This window comes from Brachyistius frenatus, unplaced genomic scaffold (genome assembly GCF_029030835.1).
Source record: "Brachyistius frenatus isolate BFR_SWC_R1_liver_20210118 unplaced genomic scaffold, ASM2903083v1 Contig_189, whole genome shotgun sequence".
Lineage (NCBI taxonomy): Eukaryota > Metazoa > Chordata > Actinopteri > Embiotocidae > Brachyistius > Brachyistius frenatus.
The window spans coordinates 517,139-534,463 of NW_027210788.1; the positions used below are offsets into that span (position 1 = coordinate 517,139).

General features: G+C 46.6%; 2 protein-coding genes across 3 annotated transcripts; both read right to left on the bottom strand.

The window, feature by feature from the left end:
- Nucleotides 1-576: 576 nt before the first annotated feature.
- LOC138632607 (oocyte zinc finger protein XlCOF6-like) lies at nt 577-6,501 on the bottom strand. Of its 2 annotated transcripts, XM_069718316.1 has the most exons (9): nt 6,210-6,501; nt 5,127-5,225; nt 4,831-5,029; nt 4,355-4,428; nt 4,017-4,130; nt 3,274-3,556; nt 2,682-2,900; nt 2,155-2,586; nt 1,384-1,538 (listed from the first exon to the last, which is right to left on the bottom strand). In XM_069718316.1, exons 1-9 carry the CDS (start codon nt 6,363-6,365, stop codon nt 1,483-1,485), a joined length of 1,632 nt encoding a protein of 543 aa, XP_069574417.1. In that variant the 5' UTR covers nt 6,366-6,501; the 3' UTR covers nt 1,384-1,482. The 2 variants fall into 2 exon arrangements, with proteins under 2 accessions (XP_069574416.1, XP_069574417.1); XM_069718315.1 differs by having other exon boundaries at nt 577-1,538; nt 2,155-2,900.
- A 1,109-nt stretch (nt 6,502-7,610) lies between these two features.
- On the bottom strand, nt 7,611-16,116 carry LOC138632588 (zinc finger protein 721-like). The gene is made up of 8 exons (XM_069718271.1): nt 15,446-16,116; nt 14,782-15,089; nt 14,390-14,456; nt 12,709-14,297; nt 11,659-11,799; nt 10,467-10,818; nt 9,540-9,590; nt 7,611-9,353 (listed from the first exon to the last, which is right to left on the bottom strand). Exons 1-8 carry the CDS (start codon nt 15,849-15,851, stop codon nt 7,885-7,887), a joined length of 4,383 nt encoding a protein of 1,460 aa, XP_069574372.1. The 5' UTR covers nt 15,852-16,116; the 3' UTR covers nt 7,611-7,884.
- Nucleotides 16,117-17,325: the final 1,209 nt, after the last annotated feature.

Here is a 17,325-nt window from a genome sequence, read left to right on the forward strand (position 1 = left end):
TTCTGGGATAATTTGCACCGAAATCATGTAAATATGCGAAAAAGCAAGCTATACAAGAATATTGCGAATTCCAGCACAAGTAAGTGATAGATATGAAAAGTGCAGCTCCAGTGAAGGCTCACCATGAGACATATTAGTAATGCACATTTCAGTAAAGCTGTGAAGGTCATGTGTTCATAAACACAGCAAACAATTCAACTTTGGGAATTTAGTGTGTGATTTTGACGATGTATTAATAAGCAATGTCTAAATGTGAAGCTTTTTACTCTGATGCATTATTAAAGTCAATAAATGAAACATTTAAATGTTGATGTTTATCCATTTGATTGAGTCACAAAGTTGCGATATCAAATTTACTCTCCCCATGAGATGAAACATTCTTACAAGATAAGTGTTTTTCGGTATATTTCGGTCAGCACATTAGTTCTTCTTAAATCTCAATGCTTCATTTATGTATTGATTGGCGATCATCATTTGAAATGATGTTTGAAGAAAAAAAGACAGGAAAGTTGCATCTTTAAAAGTATCAGTCTCTGAAAAAGGCTTCAAACAACAAAATCAGAGCTGCTCACAGAATACTGCTCAATTTTAATTGTGGCTAATAAAACTGTTCATGCTACTTCTGGTAAAAAAAAAAAAAAAGAAAAGAAAGAAATATAACACGTTCATAAACTCAGATTTATTTGCATCATTGGAAAAAAAGCTTGTCTGTATTTCTGAAGTCTGCTTAGATTACAAAAGAGAAACCTCTTCTCATACTCGAACATTAACCAGTGACTCGTCAGTCGGTATCATTTAAAGGGACAGTTTCAGTTTCAGCCTACTCAGCTGATCTCCAATGAGGAGTCTGCTCATTTCACTGTAGTGTTAAACAAGTCTGACTTTCTCAGCTCTTCATATTTTAGCAAGTTGAAAAAAGTCTGGCAGCTGAATGTAATAAAATTTGGTCCACACTTTTATGAGTGTTCTCCTTACAGTTGGTTTTCTATCCGTCAAACTCTCATACCCGTTTTATTCACTGCAACTCTGTCGGGTTAATGATTTTAAACACAAAAAGGTGCTCACCTCATCCTCTCAATACCTTTGACCACCTTGTTTTTTCCACTGCTATAAACTCCACGGAGCATCTACCTCCACCGCCGTCTTATCAGTGGAACACAACTTCCAAATCACCCAAAAAATAATTTATTCATCCAGTCCAGCCACTTATTCACTTATTTATTCCTCAGCAGGTACCGGGAAGCGTCTGGGTGTCACATGACAGAGTGGCGTCAGACGTAGAAACACTTGTGGTCTTTCAGATTCCTCAGGTAGGAGAAACTCTTCCCACACTTGTCGCACATGTACTGTTTCTCCCCGGTGTGTATCTGCTGGTGGGCCTTCAGGCTGTTGCCCTGGTTGAAGCTGCGTCCGCACGTGTCGCAGCTGAACGGCTTCTCGCCGGTGTGGATACGCTGGTGTCTGTTCAGGTTGCCGGTGTTGCTAAAACATTTCCCGCACGTGTCGCAGCTGAACGGTTTTTCTCCCGTGTGGACCACCTTTGGAGAAAGAACAGCGGTGAACTGACATCTTTGCATGAAGGGGTTAAAAACAAAAAACAAAAAAACCACCACCCTGCTGCAGGAGGTGCGGTCGGCCCTGCAAAGGTTCTCAATCTTAATAGTCTGTTTAGAAATGAGCTCAGTTTTTGTTGATGTAAAACTTGGTGTACCAAAATAGTCAATTCTAGAGTATTTTGTGGTTTCTAAATTACACAACTGCCATCGAATCAGCGGCAGGAGTCCTCTGAGATCATCCACTGCCACAAAAACAAAAAGCTCCAGTTCTCCAACAACAGAACAGATCATACTGTTTTTGACCACAAATCTGCTGTGTCATCGTTTTCACCGCGGCGTCAAATTAACATGAAATCTCTGCAGTGGTGGAAAGTAACTAAGTACATTTACCCGAGTACTGTACTTACAAACTAGCTCCAACAGTAACATGATTACTTCTACTTCTAAAAACTGCTTGCACCTCTGTATCTACTTATTACTAACAAATCAGCATTTACTTCCACAGATACTAACATCTTTAAAAAAAAAAAAAAAATTGGGGGGATTTTTCTTTCTGGTAAACGTGTCCCACCTTGAACAACAATCAATACGAACCTACCTGATGCGATTTCAGGCTGCTGTGCTGCGTAAACATGCGACCGCAGATGTCGCAGGAGAAGGGCTTCTCCCCGCTGTGCGTCTTCAAGTGAATCTTCAGGTAGCTGGACGACTTGAAACTCTTCCCGCAGAGGCCGCAGCTGTGAGGCCTGTCCACGGTGTGATGCTGCTGGTGCGAGCGCAGGTCGGTGATGGAGCTGAGCCGCCGGCCGCAGAGCACGCAGGTGCAGGGGATGGCCGCCGCGTGCGTCTGCAGGTGTTTGCGCAGCGAGTCCACGCAGGCCACGGCGGCGCCGCACGCCACGCACGCCAGCGACCTGTCGTCCACGTGAGACGTCTTCTGGTGCATCTTCAAGGCGCTCTTCTGGATGAAGCACTTTCCGCAGGTGTCGCAGCTGAAGGGACGCTCCCCGGTGTGTATCCGCTGGTGGCCCTTCAGAGTGTCGGCCTGGTTAAAACTTTTGCCGCACGTCTCGCACCTGAACGGCTTTTCGCCCGTGTGTATGCGCAGGTGCCGCTGCAGGTTACCTTGTATCGTGAAGCTTTTGTTGCAGTACTGGCAGTTGTAGGCGCGCTCCCCCGTGTGGACCATCTGGTGCATTTTCAGGCCGTGCGCCCGGTAGAAACTCTTACCGCACTGCTCGCAGCGAAACGGACGTACGTCGGCATGGAGACGCTGGTGGTTCCTCAGCAGCTGCTTGAGCGTGAAACCCTTCCCGCAAACGTCACAGGTGTGTGGTCTCTCACCTGTGTACGAAAACAAGGAGTGTTGTGAGTTACTACACATTCACACACTGTACGACACTGTAGGCAAACAGGTTTCATGTGTACGCTCTCGATCGAACAGTCTGCCGAAGATGCTCTCGATGAAGCTTTTGGTCTGAAAATGTTCGTATTCCGCAGGTCCAGTTTTCTTTTACATATAATCTAAAACTAAAAAAAATATTCAGTTTGTTATCACCGCAGACAAAGAAGAAAACCAGAGAATGTTTACGTATCAGAGACCAAAAGCATTGAATTTGAAGTATTTTTTTTGCTTAAAAAGTTGACGTACTGAGTCGGCCTCTCGCTGCCTCAGTATCGTTCTGTACTCTCACGAAGGATAAAGGCAGACGCTCACCGGTGTGAAGCAGCGCGTGAGCGTTGAGGCTTCGCTGGAACGAGAAGCCTCTGCCGCACTGAGAGCAGTGGAAGGGTTTCTCCGCGGCGGCCCCGTGGACGGCCTGGTGGGCTTTGAGCTGCAGCAGCCTGCTGAAGGTTTTCCTGCAGTGCTTGCAGCTCAGCGGCTGCTCTTTCGGACTCGGACTCTCCTTCGCTCGAGCTCGATGGGACCTGGGCTTCACGACGCGTTTGGATCTGGTGGTGTATCCCGGGTCGCCGTCGTCGGGATCTTCTGGTTCCACCTAACAGAGAAATTGGTTTCGTCAGTTTCCTTTTGTTTTATTTAATCGTTGTTTTTGACACGTGGGCGAGAAGGCAGAAATCTTTACACTAGTTTTATCTGATCAATGTTGTTTCACACGGACGGACCTTCACACTCACATTAACGCATGGGAGCAATTTAAGGCAACAATAAAGGCAACTTTTCAGCGCTGATGTTTGCAGATAATCAGAACCAGACTCAGAAAAGATTTCTTGACATAATTAAGACGAGCTGTTTACTGTTGTTTGTTGTTTGCTGCAGCTGATAGATCTGTTTTGATTATCTGAACTTCATGCAATCTGGATGATCAAATATAGGCCGTGTTTGTATGTTCAATTCTTTACACAACAACAACAACAAAAAAGCAGGAAACATAAAGAACAAGCAATAAAATATAATTAGAAATAAAATGACATTAGTGAAGTATTAGTGAAACCAACCTGGTAGTCTGGGTCGTCGTCGTCATCCTGTCTGGGGTCGTTTCTATAGTGACCAGAATCAGAGGACGCCTGGTCAGCTAAGCCCTCCGGTCCTTCCTCTTTTATTATAACTGGCTGGACAGAGAGGAAGAGAGACGAAGGACGTACGGACAGATTAAAATCCAGCACCGAGTCATGATGAGCACAAAGATACGGACATTCTCCTCCGAACAATTGATGTATTTTGGGTGATGGGAGATCGGTTCTGAAAAATCTTACTGAAAACCTGCGCAGAAAATTAATTCATTAAAAAAACAGTCTTGAGAAAAATAAACGGAAAGAAGAGGTCAAGATTTTACCTCATAAGTTCTTCCTTTCCACAGATGAATTATTGGCGATCGCTTCACTCCAGTATCACCGCCACTCGCAACAGCTGTTCAAAAAAACCAAAAACCAATAGATTATTTATCAGTATCAGTTTGCGTTAATAACGTTATTAATGTGTTTGACATCAACACGATGCTAAAAAGATTTAAGACTGCCTCCTCATATTATTGATCATCACACATTTGAATCTGTTTTTGTTTTTTTCAAGCAGTCAGCAAAAAGAGGTTGAAAAACACGACTGTAAAGACGCAAAGAGGGAGACATAGACGATAAAGAAATCTCTGGCAAAAGATGAACCGATGAGCTTCTTGGCAAGGAAACATTTCATTGGAATAAGTTTCCATCTGTCCGTGTTCAGCGTTTATTAAATGTACAGTTCCTATACTGTCCTGCAAAGCCAAATGCCGGCAGCACCACTGATGTTCCAGTGAAATGACGACCGGCTCACCTTTGCGACTCTTCCTCCCCGAGCGCTGGCAGCTCCGAACGGTCTCTCCTTCTGCCCTCTGCCCCTCCATCTGTCCGCCGCCTCCCTCCATCAGGTCCTCCACCTCCTCCTGGCTTCTGCTGCCCTCCAGCAGCAGCTTCAGCTCCGTCTCCTCCAGCCTCCTCCTCAGGTCCTCGATCTCAGCAGCACCCTGCGTCACCTACAGGACAAAGACACACACGACTGCAGTCAGAAACTTATTTTCACAGCACGACTGTAACAGTAAACGCTGGTGTTGTAGCAGGGACGTCGTGTACCTCCAGCTGCAGCAGAGATGAACATTCGTGGAAAAGCTGGCAGATCTTCTCCACAGCTTCTTCAGCCTGAGACGTCATGAAGACGCTGAACTGGATCACCTGATGGGAACGACACAGACCGCCGTCGGAGACGCACCGAGTCAGAGCAGAATAAAGGGTCGAAGTGGATGTGTTAAATACAATGTGGGAAGTTTAAATCATATTCCAGTCTGATAATATATACCATTACACTGGTAAAAAAAAATATAGCAGAGATTGTAAAAATGTATTTAAGAAAAATATGATGAAACCAACAAAAATAACAATTAATAGACAAGAACACAAAAATATGATGATCTGGTTTCTTTTTTCTTCAAATGAAACCAGTAAAAAATGTGTAACAGCTCTGCCTTTATTAACTACCCTATAACATAAAATATTTGCAGGTTTTTGCCGTTTTGTACAGTGTACACACACTTAACCGCAAATTGTAAACTCTCCAGACGTCCAATACAATTACACGTAATACAAAGTTGTACTAAATACTTGGTTGTGTGAACATTGGAAGAAAGGGCGTTGGTGCAATAAGCAAAATGAAAAAAAAAAAAAGACTTATCTATAATGTAATTCAAGCGTGAGACTTGTTTTCGTTGTCAGTATGAGCGCTTGTTTGGATGAATCAATCAATAAGTGGAGCTATAGGTTGTTCAGCGGATCGTGGTCCAGCGGTGGGAACCTGTAGCTGAGAGGCTTGTAGACATACAGCAGATAGATAGGCCCGGGCCTGCTGTCCGACTCAAAATGGCGTCCAAAGATGGGTTCTTCTGGACTGTTGTTCTACCTTCATGACTCAAAGTCGCACATTTACACGTAGTTTAGCCTGAACAGACGCCCCGTCCACCACGACGGCCCCGCCGCCGGGCCAGATGTTGAACGCCCGCTTCGTGCGACTCGCTATCTCTTCTATTTCTATGATCAGCTGGTCGTCTGGACGCCGGTCGAGACGCGAGCGCCGGCGCCGGAGAGGAGCGCACCCCGCGGCACCGGGGGAACCGGCACCGACGCGGCTCGGCCGGCGGGTGAACCGGCTCCGGGTTACCGTACCTTTTGGTCCGGGGAGCCGTGTGTGTTTTCGGTCGCACGCGACGGGTCTTCTGGACCAGTTGAACCGCAGCCGCCGATAACTTTGGTCATTTCTGACACAGTCGCGTTGGCCATTATCTCCAAAATGGAGGACACCCGCGTCTCCACATCCGACATGCCGACTACTTGTGATTGTTTGTCGCTCTTTTAGGTCTATAATTGAGTTTTTAAGGACAGCAACAGCTTTGGTGAGCCAGTGTTACGGTGACGAGAAACACAGGTACCATCTTCTCCTTCCTGGAGCGGGCCCTTCAAAATAAAAGCAGGCACGACAACACATCATGGAGGTCACTTCCTTCACAGGAAGTTGCGAAGGAAGACTGTAAAGACTTAAGAATTTTAAATTAAAAAGCAGAAAAGTATTTCATGTAAATGTTACATCAAAACATCAGTATTTTGAAGTATCTTATTGTGAAGGTTTTCACCGGAAGCGTCCTATCTTTTTTTTTTTTCCTTCTAAATTTGCATGCGAGTTCACATGCCCTCCAGCGGCCAAACCCACGAACTGCAGCCCTACAGTACAATCAATACTATCAATATCTGCTCGTAGATTATTTGCAGTGATTGAACTGAAACTATACTAGAAAAGAGGCTTTTAATATTTGTTCTGCTCAGGAAATCATTAAAACTCGCGCTGCCTCCGGTGGTCACGGTTAGGAATTAACAGAAATGAATAATAGCTGTTAGTTTCCTAAAGTTACACACTACAGCTGCACAGTACTAAAGATATATTTAGGGCCCGAGCACCGATGGTGCGAAAGCCTTATTGTTATCCAAGCGATTATTATGATTCTCCGTAAACAACTGCATTTTTGGAGGCTTTATCATATTCAAAAACTCATAAAAGTTGGTACACCCATCTCTCCCGGCGAAACATTTGGTATTTTAGTGGAGTCGCGAGTGGGCGTGGCCAAATGGCTCGCTAGCGCCCCCTAAACAGATGCCCCTGTGGCTCCATTTACCTACATGCACGAAATTCGGTGGACATATGCATCACACCTAGACAAACAAAAAAGTTACAACGCACCATTACGTCAACTGAACAGGGAGTCCGCCATTTTTGGCGATTCGCACATGTTGTACTTTAACAAACTCCCCCTTCAGATTTTGTCGGACCGACTTGAAATTGAGTCTGTGCCCTCTTAACATGTTTGGAATTGAAAGTTATCGTAAGAATTTGTTTTCGTCGATCGGTGTGCCCGTGGCGTGGCGGCCAAAAAGTGACCCAAAAGTCATACTATCAGTTCCAAAGATACCAATTAAGGTATTGATAAGTCTTGTTAAGACTATTTATTTTTTCTGTTTGAACATATATAACATCCAATATCGTTGGAAAATATGGAATGATTTATAAAAGAATCCTAAAATGTAAAAACCTTTATTAGAACAGATTTTTGCGTACAAGTCCTGCTGTGTTTGCGAAGACGCTTTCATTTGATCATAATGATAAAACGCCTGAAACGTGTAAATCCGTCTGTGCAGGTAAAACTCCGTAAAAGATTGTCAGCACCTACGAGAGCGCTCACGATGACATAAATTCAATGCAGTTATGTTATTTGATATTTGGATCCAGCGGTGACTTCCCGTTTCGGTCCCGGTTCGGAGACTCTCGCTGTAGTTGCGTGAACACGTCCCGTCAGGACGTGGCGAGCGCGCTCCCCGGCGTTTTCTGGCCTTTCTCGCCACAGTTGTGTCTCTTGAGCAGCCTGGAGTCGGAGAACCCGAGTCCGCAGCCGCTGCAGGAATACGGCCTTTCCCCCGTGTGGACCTGCATGTGAAACTTGACGTGTCCGAGCTGCCTGAACCTCACGCCGCACACCTCGCACTCGTACGGCTTCTCCCCCGTGTGGACGCGCAGGTGCCTCAGGTAGTTGGTGTAGATCCTGAAGGCCTTGCCGCACTGCTCGCATTCGTGCGGTTTCTCCCCGGAGTGCTGCAGCTTGTGGGACTTGAGAGCCTGAAGGATGATGAACCGCTTGCCGCACACGTCGCAGCCGAACGGCCTTTCCCCCGAGTGGACCCTCCGGTGGTAGTCGTAGGTGGCCTTGTAGAAAAAGGACTTCCCGCACGTGTCGCAGGCGTACTGCATGTGGCCCGTGTGGATCAGCTCGTGCCGCTTCAGCGAACCCGCGGTGTCGAAGCCCTTGCGGCAGGTCCTGCAGCCGAACGGCGTGACGTCCAGCGTCGTCCGGTCCCGCCGGTAGATGACCCGGCGGTCGCCTCGCTCCCGGGCCCGTCGTCTCACCGCCTGCCCGCGTTTTTCGTCGTGCGCCGCTTTCTGGTGCTTCTTCAGCTGGCAGTTGTACAGAAACGTCTTCCCGCACAGGTCGCACATGAACGCCTTCGAGGCCCCGTGGAGAAGCATGTGCGCCTTCAGCTTGTTGTCCTGAATGAAACTCTTGCCGCACACTTTACACTCGAAGGGTTTTTCGCCGGTGTGAATGCGAATGTGTCTCTTCAGGTTGTGCTGCAGGGTGAAGCCGGCGCCGCACGTCTCGCACGTGAACGTCTTCCCCCGGTGGACCGACTGGTGCGTCCTGAGCGACCGCCGCTTCGTGAAAGCTTTGCCGCACACCGTGCATTTGTGAGGATGTTCGCCGCTGTGGACGCTCCGATGGCACTGCAGCGTGAAGGCGTACCGGAAACTCTCCCCGCACTCGCCGCACTTGTGCGGCTTCTCCACGGCGTGCACGACCTGGTGAGCCCGCAGGTTGTGTTTGGTCTTGAAGGCCTTCCCGCAGGCGGAGCAGACGAACGGCCTCGTGTCCGTGTGCACCAGCTGGTGGGTCTTCAGGTGCATTTTGGTTCTGAAGGTCTTGTCGCAGAGGCGGCACGCGAAGCTGGCGTATTTCTTCTCCTCGTGTCGCAGCAGGTGATACTCGAACGCCGCCGCGTTCCCGAACTTCCTCGGGCACTGGGCGCAGGCGAAGGGCCGGCGTTCTCCGTGAGTGTTGGCGTGCTTCGTCAGGTGGAACCGCCGGCTGAAGCTCTTGTTGCAGACGTCGCACACGAACACCTTCCCTCCTTTCCTCCCGACCTCTGCTTCCCGAGAGGGTTTGGGTCCGGCTGGGTTCGTCGCCGTACAAAGTTCTGCCGTGTCTGAACCTGGAGAGTCAAAGACGGAAGTCAACGTGCGCGCTCAGAAATATCATTTTTAATGACGTAAAATGACACTGAAGTGTTCGAAATTTGCAGCCGTGGATTAAAAACTTCTTACGGAGTCAAACGTTTTTTATTCCTGCATTTTTTTTTAATGTGGAATATTTGCGTACATAACTGTTAAAATCTCACCTGGTGATGAAGTCGACTCCTTTGTCGCTTCTCCGCCTTCTGAACAAGAAACTAAAATGGTAGAAAATACAAACAAACGCACATTAATTGTTGCTGGATTCAGTTATTCTGTCTGGGTCAAATTTTTCCTTCACAACTGGATGAAAATAATATTTATGACGGTTATGAAATGATACGATACGCACTCTTAATAAATATTATTCATATATATAGATTATATATAATATTGTGATTTCATACATTTTCTCAGAAATTCATGTCTTTTCTCAGGACAGTGATAACAGCTGATAAATAATAGTAAATCCTCTAAATCATTATGTTCTTTTCAATTTAGTTCACTTGTTTTACTGCATTTATCCGACTTTAACTGTTATTTTATTAGACGCTGGTGTTGCCATTTATTTATTTCTGTTATTTATCGATTGTTTTTAATTTGAATAAAATTGTACTTTTGAGAAATCTCTGGCACGAAGTTCACAAATATATATATTTTTAATGACTTTAAATCTGTGCTCCTTCTGAAAACAAAAAAAACACGTATGATTTCAGGAAAACTCCCCAAAAACCTGATCCAGTCCAGAAGTGCGTTGTAAAACCTGCATTACATTTTTTTTGTATTATTATATCCCCATATGTTGTTTATATGTTAACTTTGAAAATATAAAACTTACTGAGTGTGAATTATTGTTGAGATAATTTTGCATGTGTGAAATAAATGTAATTTCTCCACAGATTAAAAATGATTTGCAATCTGAAATATGTGTAAATTATATTTTTTATTGGACGTTGGTCCCAGATGTGTTTGATCAGCGTCCCTCCAGTCCTGTGAGTCGGACATCCTCGTCACGTTCGGGCTCATGATTTTCCACTTAAATCAACTTTTAATCGTATTTTTGAGTGGATTTTTCTCCTTTAGTTGGAACTTACCGGCGTCCCGTCCACCACCAGCAGCAGCAGCAGCAGCAGCAGGAGGCGATGACTCGTTGACTCCCTCCGATTCTTTATCCGTCTTTCGGTTTAGCTTTCCGAGCGGCTTCAGGGTGAAGATCAAGCCGCTCTGCTCGAACAGCACCGGGCAGCCGCTCAGCACGTTTTCTCTCCACCGTCTGGCGTTTTCAAAACCTTCAGTCGCGGCCTTCAGCTCGGCCTCCAGCCGCCCCACTCGGGCCCTCAGACTCCTGCTGTCGGAGCGCAGCGCCGAGGACAGCAGGGAGAAAACGCCGCTGACCTTTCTGGTCGCCTCCTGCGCCAACATTTCCACAATGCAGTCAAAATCTGGCTGAGAGGATTTAAAATAAAAACAGTTTATTATCAGATATGTGAAACACTGAATAAAAAGCATTTAATATAATAATCAGAAATCATTTTCTGCAGGTATGAAGTCCTTTGGGACCCTCTGAAGGGTCACCGGGTAAATCTAAAGGTTGTGAGAGGTAAGAGGAAAAAATAATTTTTTTAATGCATTTATTTTAATGTTTTTTTTCTCCCCTTTCAGTTGTTAAGATAAATTTACAGTAGGAAATAATGATGCCCCCAAAAAGGTGTCATAAATCCAAGTGGTGGAAAATAACTAAGTACAGTTCCTCAAATACATCCTTTGTGAGGCTGAGGAAGAGAGCATCAAAACTCCCTGAAGGACTTCTCCCATATGGACTACTTCTTTTTGATTTTCATCTAATGTTGAGGAACTAATGGTCAAAAATTATGTGAAGTTTATTTATTTTTATTGAAAAGGAGCTACAACTCGTGATTTTTACGTTTACCGAAAACATTTGACTGTTTCGTCCTCCTGCGGTTTATAGTACCAAAAAAAATAAAAAAATACAACTGCATCTTAAGATTACTATTTAAACGTGGTTTTGACATTTTGAAGCCAGCTACTCAGCGACGAGCGTCCGCCATCTTTGTTGTTGTTGTTGCTGCTGGTCTTCTGCTCGACTTCACTGCGGAGGTCCAATCTCCTCCAGACACAGAATCTCTGACGTGGTTCATCTTTAAACGAGCGAGTCCGTCTGTTCGCGTCAGCGAGTCACCGATGCGTGAATCTAACACGCACCGCCAACATCTGCCGCCGATGCGTGAATCTAACACGCACCGGCAACATCTGCCGCCGACTCACCTTTCGTCCCGCGCGGAGCTCCTTGCTGGAAGTTTCTTCCTTCAGACTTCCGAGAACATCGACGGCGCTTTTTATGAGCGTCTCCACGATGGACTTCGTTTGTGAATAAAACACCAAATCCTCTGACATTTTACATCCACAGGTTCACAACTGTGCAAATAACAAAACGGCACCGTTAAAAAAAATTAATTAAAAAAAAAAAAAAACAGCACGAGTTTTAGCACCGTCGATTCCGGAAATGGAAGTAGCTCACTTTTAAAAATTTCAAAATAAAACTCATGACATTGGATTTAAGTGCACATGTTCTTTATTTGCGAATATGAGCGAAAAATATATATAGATGGAGGCCATATTACAGGGAGCTGTACATTAGAAAGTACATTTCCATTTTTGAAAATAATTACATCTGAATGGCATTCAATCGGATTCTTGATTCACAAAACATAAATATGAACTGTTCAAGAACATCTTAAAATTAAGAACATAAAAACCTTAAGTAACAACTTAAGTGATAAATCAGTAAATCAATTACATCCTAAAACAGTTACAGACGATTCCCACTTTAATATCTCGTTTGGTTTCAAATGAGTGGGATTTTTAAACAGCCACAATGTTTTATTAACATAAACAGTACCATCTTTTTTTTTTTTTTTTTTTTGCAGGTTATTGAAGCAAAAAATAAAAAAAATATTAAAAAAAAAAAATCTAAATGCCACAAACAATGCTGCTAACCTGAGAGTAGAGCTGCAACTACGTTTCCTAATATTAATCACTTTTTTAATAATCCCTTAATTCTTTTATATCGAGATGATGAGTTACTGCAGCTTTTAAGGGCTGAGCTTAAATAAAGTCAAACAAGAATCCCTTTCCCACATCATGATACAATCAAAGTTTTTTTTAATTTTTTAGATCAACTTCTTTCAATATCTTAACTGTTAAACTGTGAAGATGAAACTAATGAAGTTATTTTCGTACGCACTAAAAACTAATGCCTCCACTCGGTTGACGACTCCCCGTGTCGCGATCGGCCGATCAGCCGGCCGACGCTCACGACCCGTCGCAGCTGTGCTTCTTGAGCTGCCTCGAGTCGGAGAAGCCTCGGCCGCACTGCTGGCACGAGTACAGCTTCTGCCCCGTGTGCACCTGCAGGTGCGACTTCAGCTGGTTGGACTGGTGGAACTTCCTGTGACAGTACATGCATTCGAACGCCTTCTCCCCCGTGTGGATCCGCAAGTGTCGGTAAAAGTTCCCGTCCGTCCGGAAGGCTTTGCCGCACTGGTCGCACTTGTACGGCTTTTCTCCGGTGTGGATGCGTCCGTGCTGCTTCAGACTCGCCGAGTGGAAAAAGCCCTTCCCGCACACGTCGCAGACGAAGGTCTTCTCGCCCGCGTGGCTCCGCTGGTGGTAGCTGAACGAGTACTTGTTGTGGAAGGACTTCCCGCACTCGCCGCAGTTGAACTCCTTGTGCTCGCTGTGGCTCTTCTCGTGCAGCTTGAGCGAACACGCGGCGCTGAAACCCTTCAGGCAGATTTTGCAGCTGAACGGCTTCACCAGCGACTTGCCGCTCTGCCGCCGGGTCTGGAAGAAGCTCTGCGTGCCGTCCGTCTGCTCGTTGGCGTCGGCGTGCACGTACTTCTGGTGCATCAGCAGCCTGCAGTTGAAGAGGAAGGTCTTCCCGCACAGGTCGCACATGAAGGGCTTCCGGGCGCCGTGGATCAGCATGTGCGTCTTGAGCTTGTTGTTGTCGGAGAAGCTCTTGCCGCACTCCTGGCAGGTGAACGGCTTCTCGCCCGTGTGGATGCGCAGGTGCCGTTTGAGGTTGGTGTTCAGGCTGAATCTGGCGCCGCACACGTGGCAGGTGAACGGCTTCTCCCCCGTGTGAACCACGCTGTGCTTCTTCAGGCCGGTGCCCGTCCTGAAGGACCTGCTGCACATGGGGCAGATGAACGGCGTGTCGCCGGTGTGTTTCCTCATGTGCACCGTGAGCGAATGGGCGTATTTGAAAGTCTCGTCGCACATGGTGCACTTGTACTTCTTGGCGTTGCTGTGCACCAGCTGGTGGAAGCGCAGCGTGTCTTTGCTCTTGAAGTCCTTCCCGCACGTGGCGCAGCTGAACGGCCTTTCCTCCGAGTGCACGGCCATGTGAGACCTCAGCTGCACCGACGTCCTGCACATCTTCTCGCAGAACTGACACTTCAACATCTGCTTCCACTTCTCGTGGCGCAGCAGGTGGTTTTCCAGCGACTGCTCGAGCCGGAACGTTTTCCCGCACTGGTCGCAGGAGAACTGCTTCGGCGGCTTCGACCGCTGGTGGCGCTTCAGGTGATTCTGGAGCGACTGCTCCTTCCGGTACGACCTCTTGCAGCGAGGACACGGGAAGGGCAGCGGGGATTTGGTGGCCTCGTGACACAAGAGGTGATTTTCCAGCGACTTCTTCTGCGAGAAACTTTTTCCGCAGCGCTCGCACGGAAAAGGCTTCTTGTGGACGAGCATGTGTTTCTTCAATTCGCCTTTCCGGTGGAAACCGGCGTCGCAGTGCTCGCAGAGGAAGCGCTTCGCCGTCTGGGCCTCTCGGTTTCTGAGGCCTCTGCTCTGCCCTTCGTCCAACGACGTCGCTTTCTCTTCCGAGTCGGTGGAGACTGAAAATGCAAAATGTACAAGTTAGTATGTCTTTTCCTTTCTGCATCTTCAGTTCCTCTCTTAACCGATTTGTCCGCGGCGCCGGTCGTACCTCTCTGAGCTTTGTCAGACGGCCTCCTCGTCCGCCTCGTTCTGCCCGACAGTTCTTCCAAAGATTTCTGCGAGGGAAATCATTTGAGTTTAATCTTTAAAAAAAAAAAAAAAGTTCAACGCAAATTATTTATTTACATTTATTTTCTTGCTTTGTTATCGAGAATCGTCTATTTAAGGCGTTTTTTTTTTTTGCGGTCCCGACTACTAAAGTTTTGGACTCTAATTCATACAGTTTGTTGTGCCATTAAATATCCGAACCTCCACGAAACACCGACCGAGATGCTTCTGTATTTGTGATTCTTCTTCTTCAACAGACAAGTTTCAAAACCATCACCTGAAAGACAAACAAGAGCAGCGCGGGAAAACGGACTTCGGATGAGAAACACGGACCTTTCGCGGCGTCGAGTCGAGGCCGGCGACGGTGTCGGAGTCCGGACCGGGGACGTCCTGAGGCGGCGACCCCGGCGAGGTCGCCGGTTTGAAGACGAGCGGCGTTTCTCCCGCGGTGTCGGGGGGGCAGCTGACGAGTTGACCGGCACCCGCCGGCGGCACCGTCGGGGTAGCGGCGGGTTCGGGGACCGCCGAGCTCGTGAGGACTTCGGCGGTTCCAGACGAAACCGGCAACAGATTGGAGGAGGATCCGTTTGCGGGGGACGTCGGGGCATCCTGACTGGCGGAGGCTGACAGCGCTGGTCCTTCTGTGTTCAGAGACATGACGTCACGAAGCTGAATTAAAGTTCACCGTCAGGATGGAGGGAAGACTGCTCATGAAAAAAAAAAGTTTTTTTTAAATAATCCAAAACAGAAACTAACAAACACACAACAAAGACAACAAAATCATTCCCGTGTAAACAAACTGAAGCCATCACGTGTCCTCGTGTAACGTTCAATGTCCCTTCATAATAAAGCCCTGATCAGCACACTAGTCAATACAACAGTCCCCGTCTGCACGCGGGGCTTAAAGGTCAAACTTGATGTTTTAGTTCAATTCTAGCTGACAAGTTTCACGCGCTCATCGAAGCGACCGATCTGTTGATTGACAGCTGCCCCTCACCGATCAGCGGGCCGTCCTGCAGCAGGACGTGTCCGGCTTGTGTCCCGCCGTCGCTGATGGTCTTCAGCTCCATCTCCAGCTGCTCCATGTCTCGGCCCAGCTGGCCGACGCGGGCCTCCAGCTCCTGCTCCAGCTGGCCGGCTTTCTTCTGCAGCACGTCCTCCAGCTGCTCCACTTTGGCCCGCAGAGCCTCGTTCTCCTCGAGCAGCTCCGAGGAGACCTCCGTGAACACCTTGTGGATCTGGACCACCAGGCACTTCTCGACCTCCTGGACTTCGCCGAACTTCGCGTCGTCCCACTCCGCGTTTGGCGCCTCTTCCGCCCAGACGGTCCTGAACACGGACAGCGTCGCCCGGACGGCGACTTCCACGATGGACGCCACTTCGCTGCCGAACCTCGCCTCCATCTTTCTCTGCTTGGGTTCAAATCTTATCCTGCGGTGTCCGACAGGGAGAAACACATGTTTGAGCCTCGGTAAAGAACTGAAATTGTGCACAGTGCGAGACGACGAGTCTTTCTTCTGTGATGACCGTTACGTCCGCTTTCCTGTTTGACGGCCTGTGCACACCTGAAAAAGGTCCGTGTTGCATATCCGCTTCCGGTGTCATCTTTTGGGTGTCACGGCAAGCGTTAAGGCGCCACCTGCTGTTTCGGAGCATGGACCAGGGTTAGAGATCCCCTTTGAGACCTGAATAACTTTTTAAGTAAAAAAAACAGTTCACTGCCAACTAAATTATTTTGATCATTCCTGTTTCTTTCAGATGTTGTAATAAATGTCCCAACTCCTAAAGTCAGTGCAGTTTAAGAATTAAGTCCTCACAGCTTCCTCACTTATCTCGCTCGTGTGTGAGCTTCTGGCAAAGTCTATGTTTGCTTTACGTGTCATGTCTACGTAATAAAACAAAAGCCGCGGTAAACTAAAATCAGTGGTCGATAATAGAGTTGTACCCTGGCAGACTTTTAGTGAAATTGCCCAATATTATGGCCCGAAAGCTGTATTGTTATTCAAGTGATTATTATACTAATACTATTATAATATTACTAACATGTTGGGAATTAAAAGTTATCATAAGAATTTGTTTTCGTCGATCGGTGTGCCCGTGGTGTGGCGGCCAAAAAGTGACCCAAAAGTCATACTAAAGCATGTCGTCCAAAATATGATATAAAAGTTATGGTAACTTTGTGGGGAAAAAAAAAATCCATAAAAAAAAGGTCCTTGTCCCCTTTATAACACTCTTAAATGCGTCACAAAAAGACACTCAAACATGATCTTTTAATATCACAATCTGTATTTATCAATTCAAAGAAACAACTGTACAGAGTCAATGATTCGCAGTTGGTTCTGATCATTTTGTACATTATTGGTTCATTCATTCACCTTTTTCCATGTTGGTAGTTTGTGTCGCCCCGGTATGTTACAGTGATTGTATAGTGGAGAGATGGGACTTCAAGACATGCACAGCAGTACTGTAATAGAGACTATGTCATTCATGCACCCTCTTTGTCCTGATGCGTTTGTGTGGAGGAGGCGTGGATCAACAATCTCACTTCAACACAGACTCAGAAAAGTCAAAGACAAGGGGCAGTTTTTCAGGCATCACCATGAAAAAAAACCATCTTTTTTCTCATTTGTTTTTTTTTTTACAGAAAATACTTCTGAGCAAATACATTTGTACACGATCAGGTTGCTGTGCAGGCATACAGAGACAGAGAGGCTGAGGGCAGATAGACAGCGGTGCTCGGGGCTCCCGGGAGGGAAGAAACTGTGGCAGCAGATCAGCTGAAACACCAAATTATAACCAGTATTTACTGGTTTGTCTTTGGCAGGTGTGAAAAGGGTCCCTGGAGTAACATTAAGAGATGTTTTTTTTTTTTTTTTT

Coding starts and splice junctions, on each gene's coding strand:
- LOC138632607 (XM_069718315.1), bottom strand. CDS start 6,365: ATGTCGGATGTGGAGACGCGGGTGTCCTCCATTTTGGAGATAATGGCC. Junction 5,030..5,126: donor CATCTCTGCTGCAGCTGGAG/GTACACGACGTC, acceptor TTTGTCCTGTAG/GTGACGCAGGGTGCTGCTGA. Junction 4,131..4,354: donor GGAAAGGAAGAACTTATGAG/GTAAAATCTTGA, acceptor CTCTCTGTCCAG/CCAGTTATAATAAAAGAGGA.
- LOC138632588 (XM_069718271.1), bottom strand. CDS start 15,851: ATGGAGGCGAGGTTCGGCAGCGAAGTGGCGTCCATCGTGGAAGTCGCC. Junction 9,591..10,466: donor TGGTGGTGGACGGGACGCCG/GTAAGTTCCAAC, acceptor CTACCATTTTAG/TTTCTTGTTCAGAAGGCGGA. Junction 9,354..9,539: donor GGAGTCGACTTCATCACCAG/GTGAGATTTTAA, acceptor TTGACTCTCCAG/GTTCAGACACGGCAGAACTT.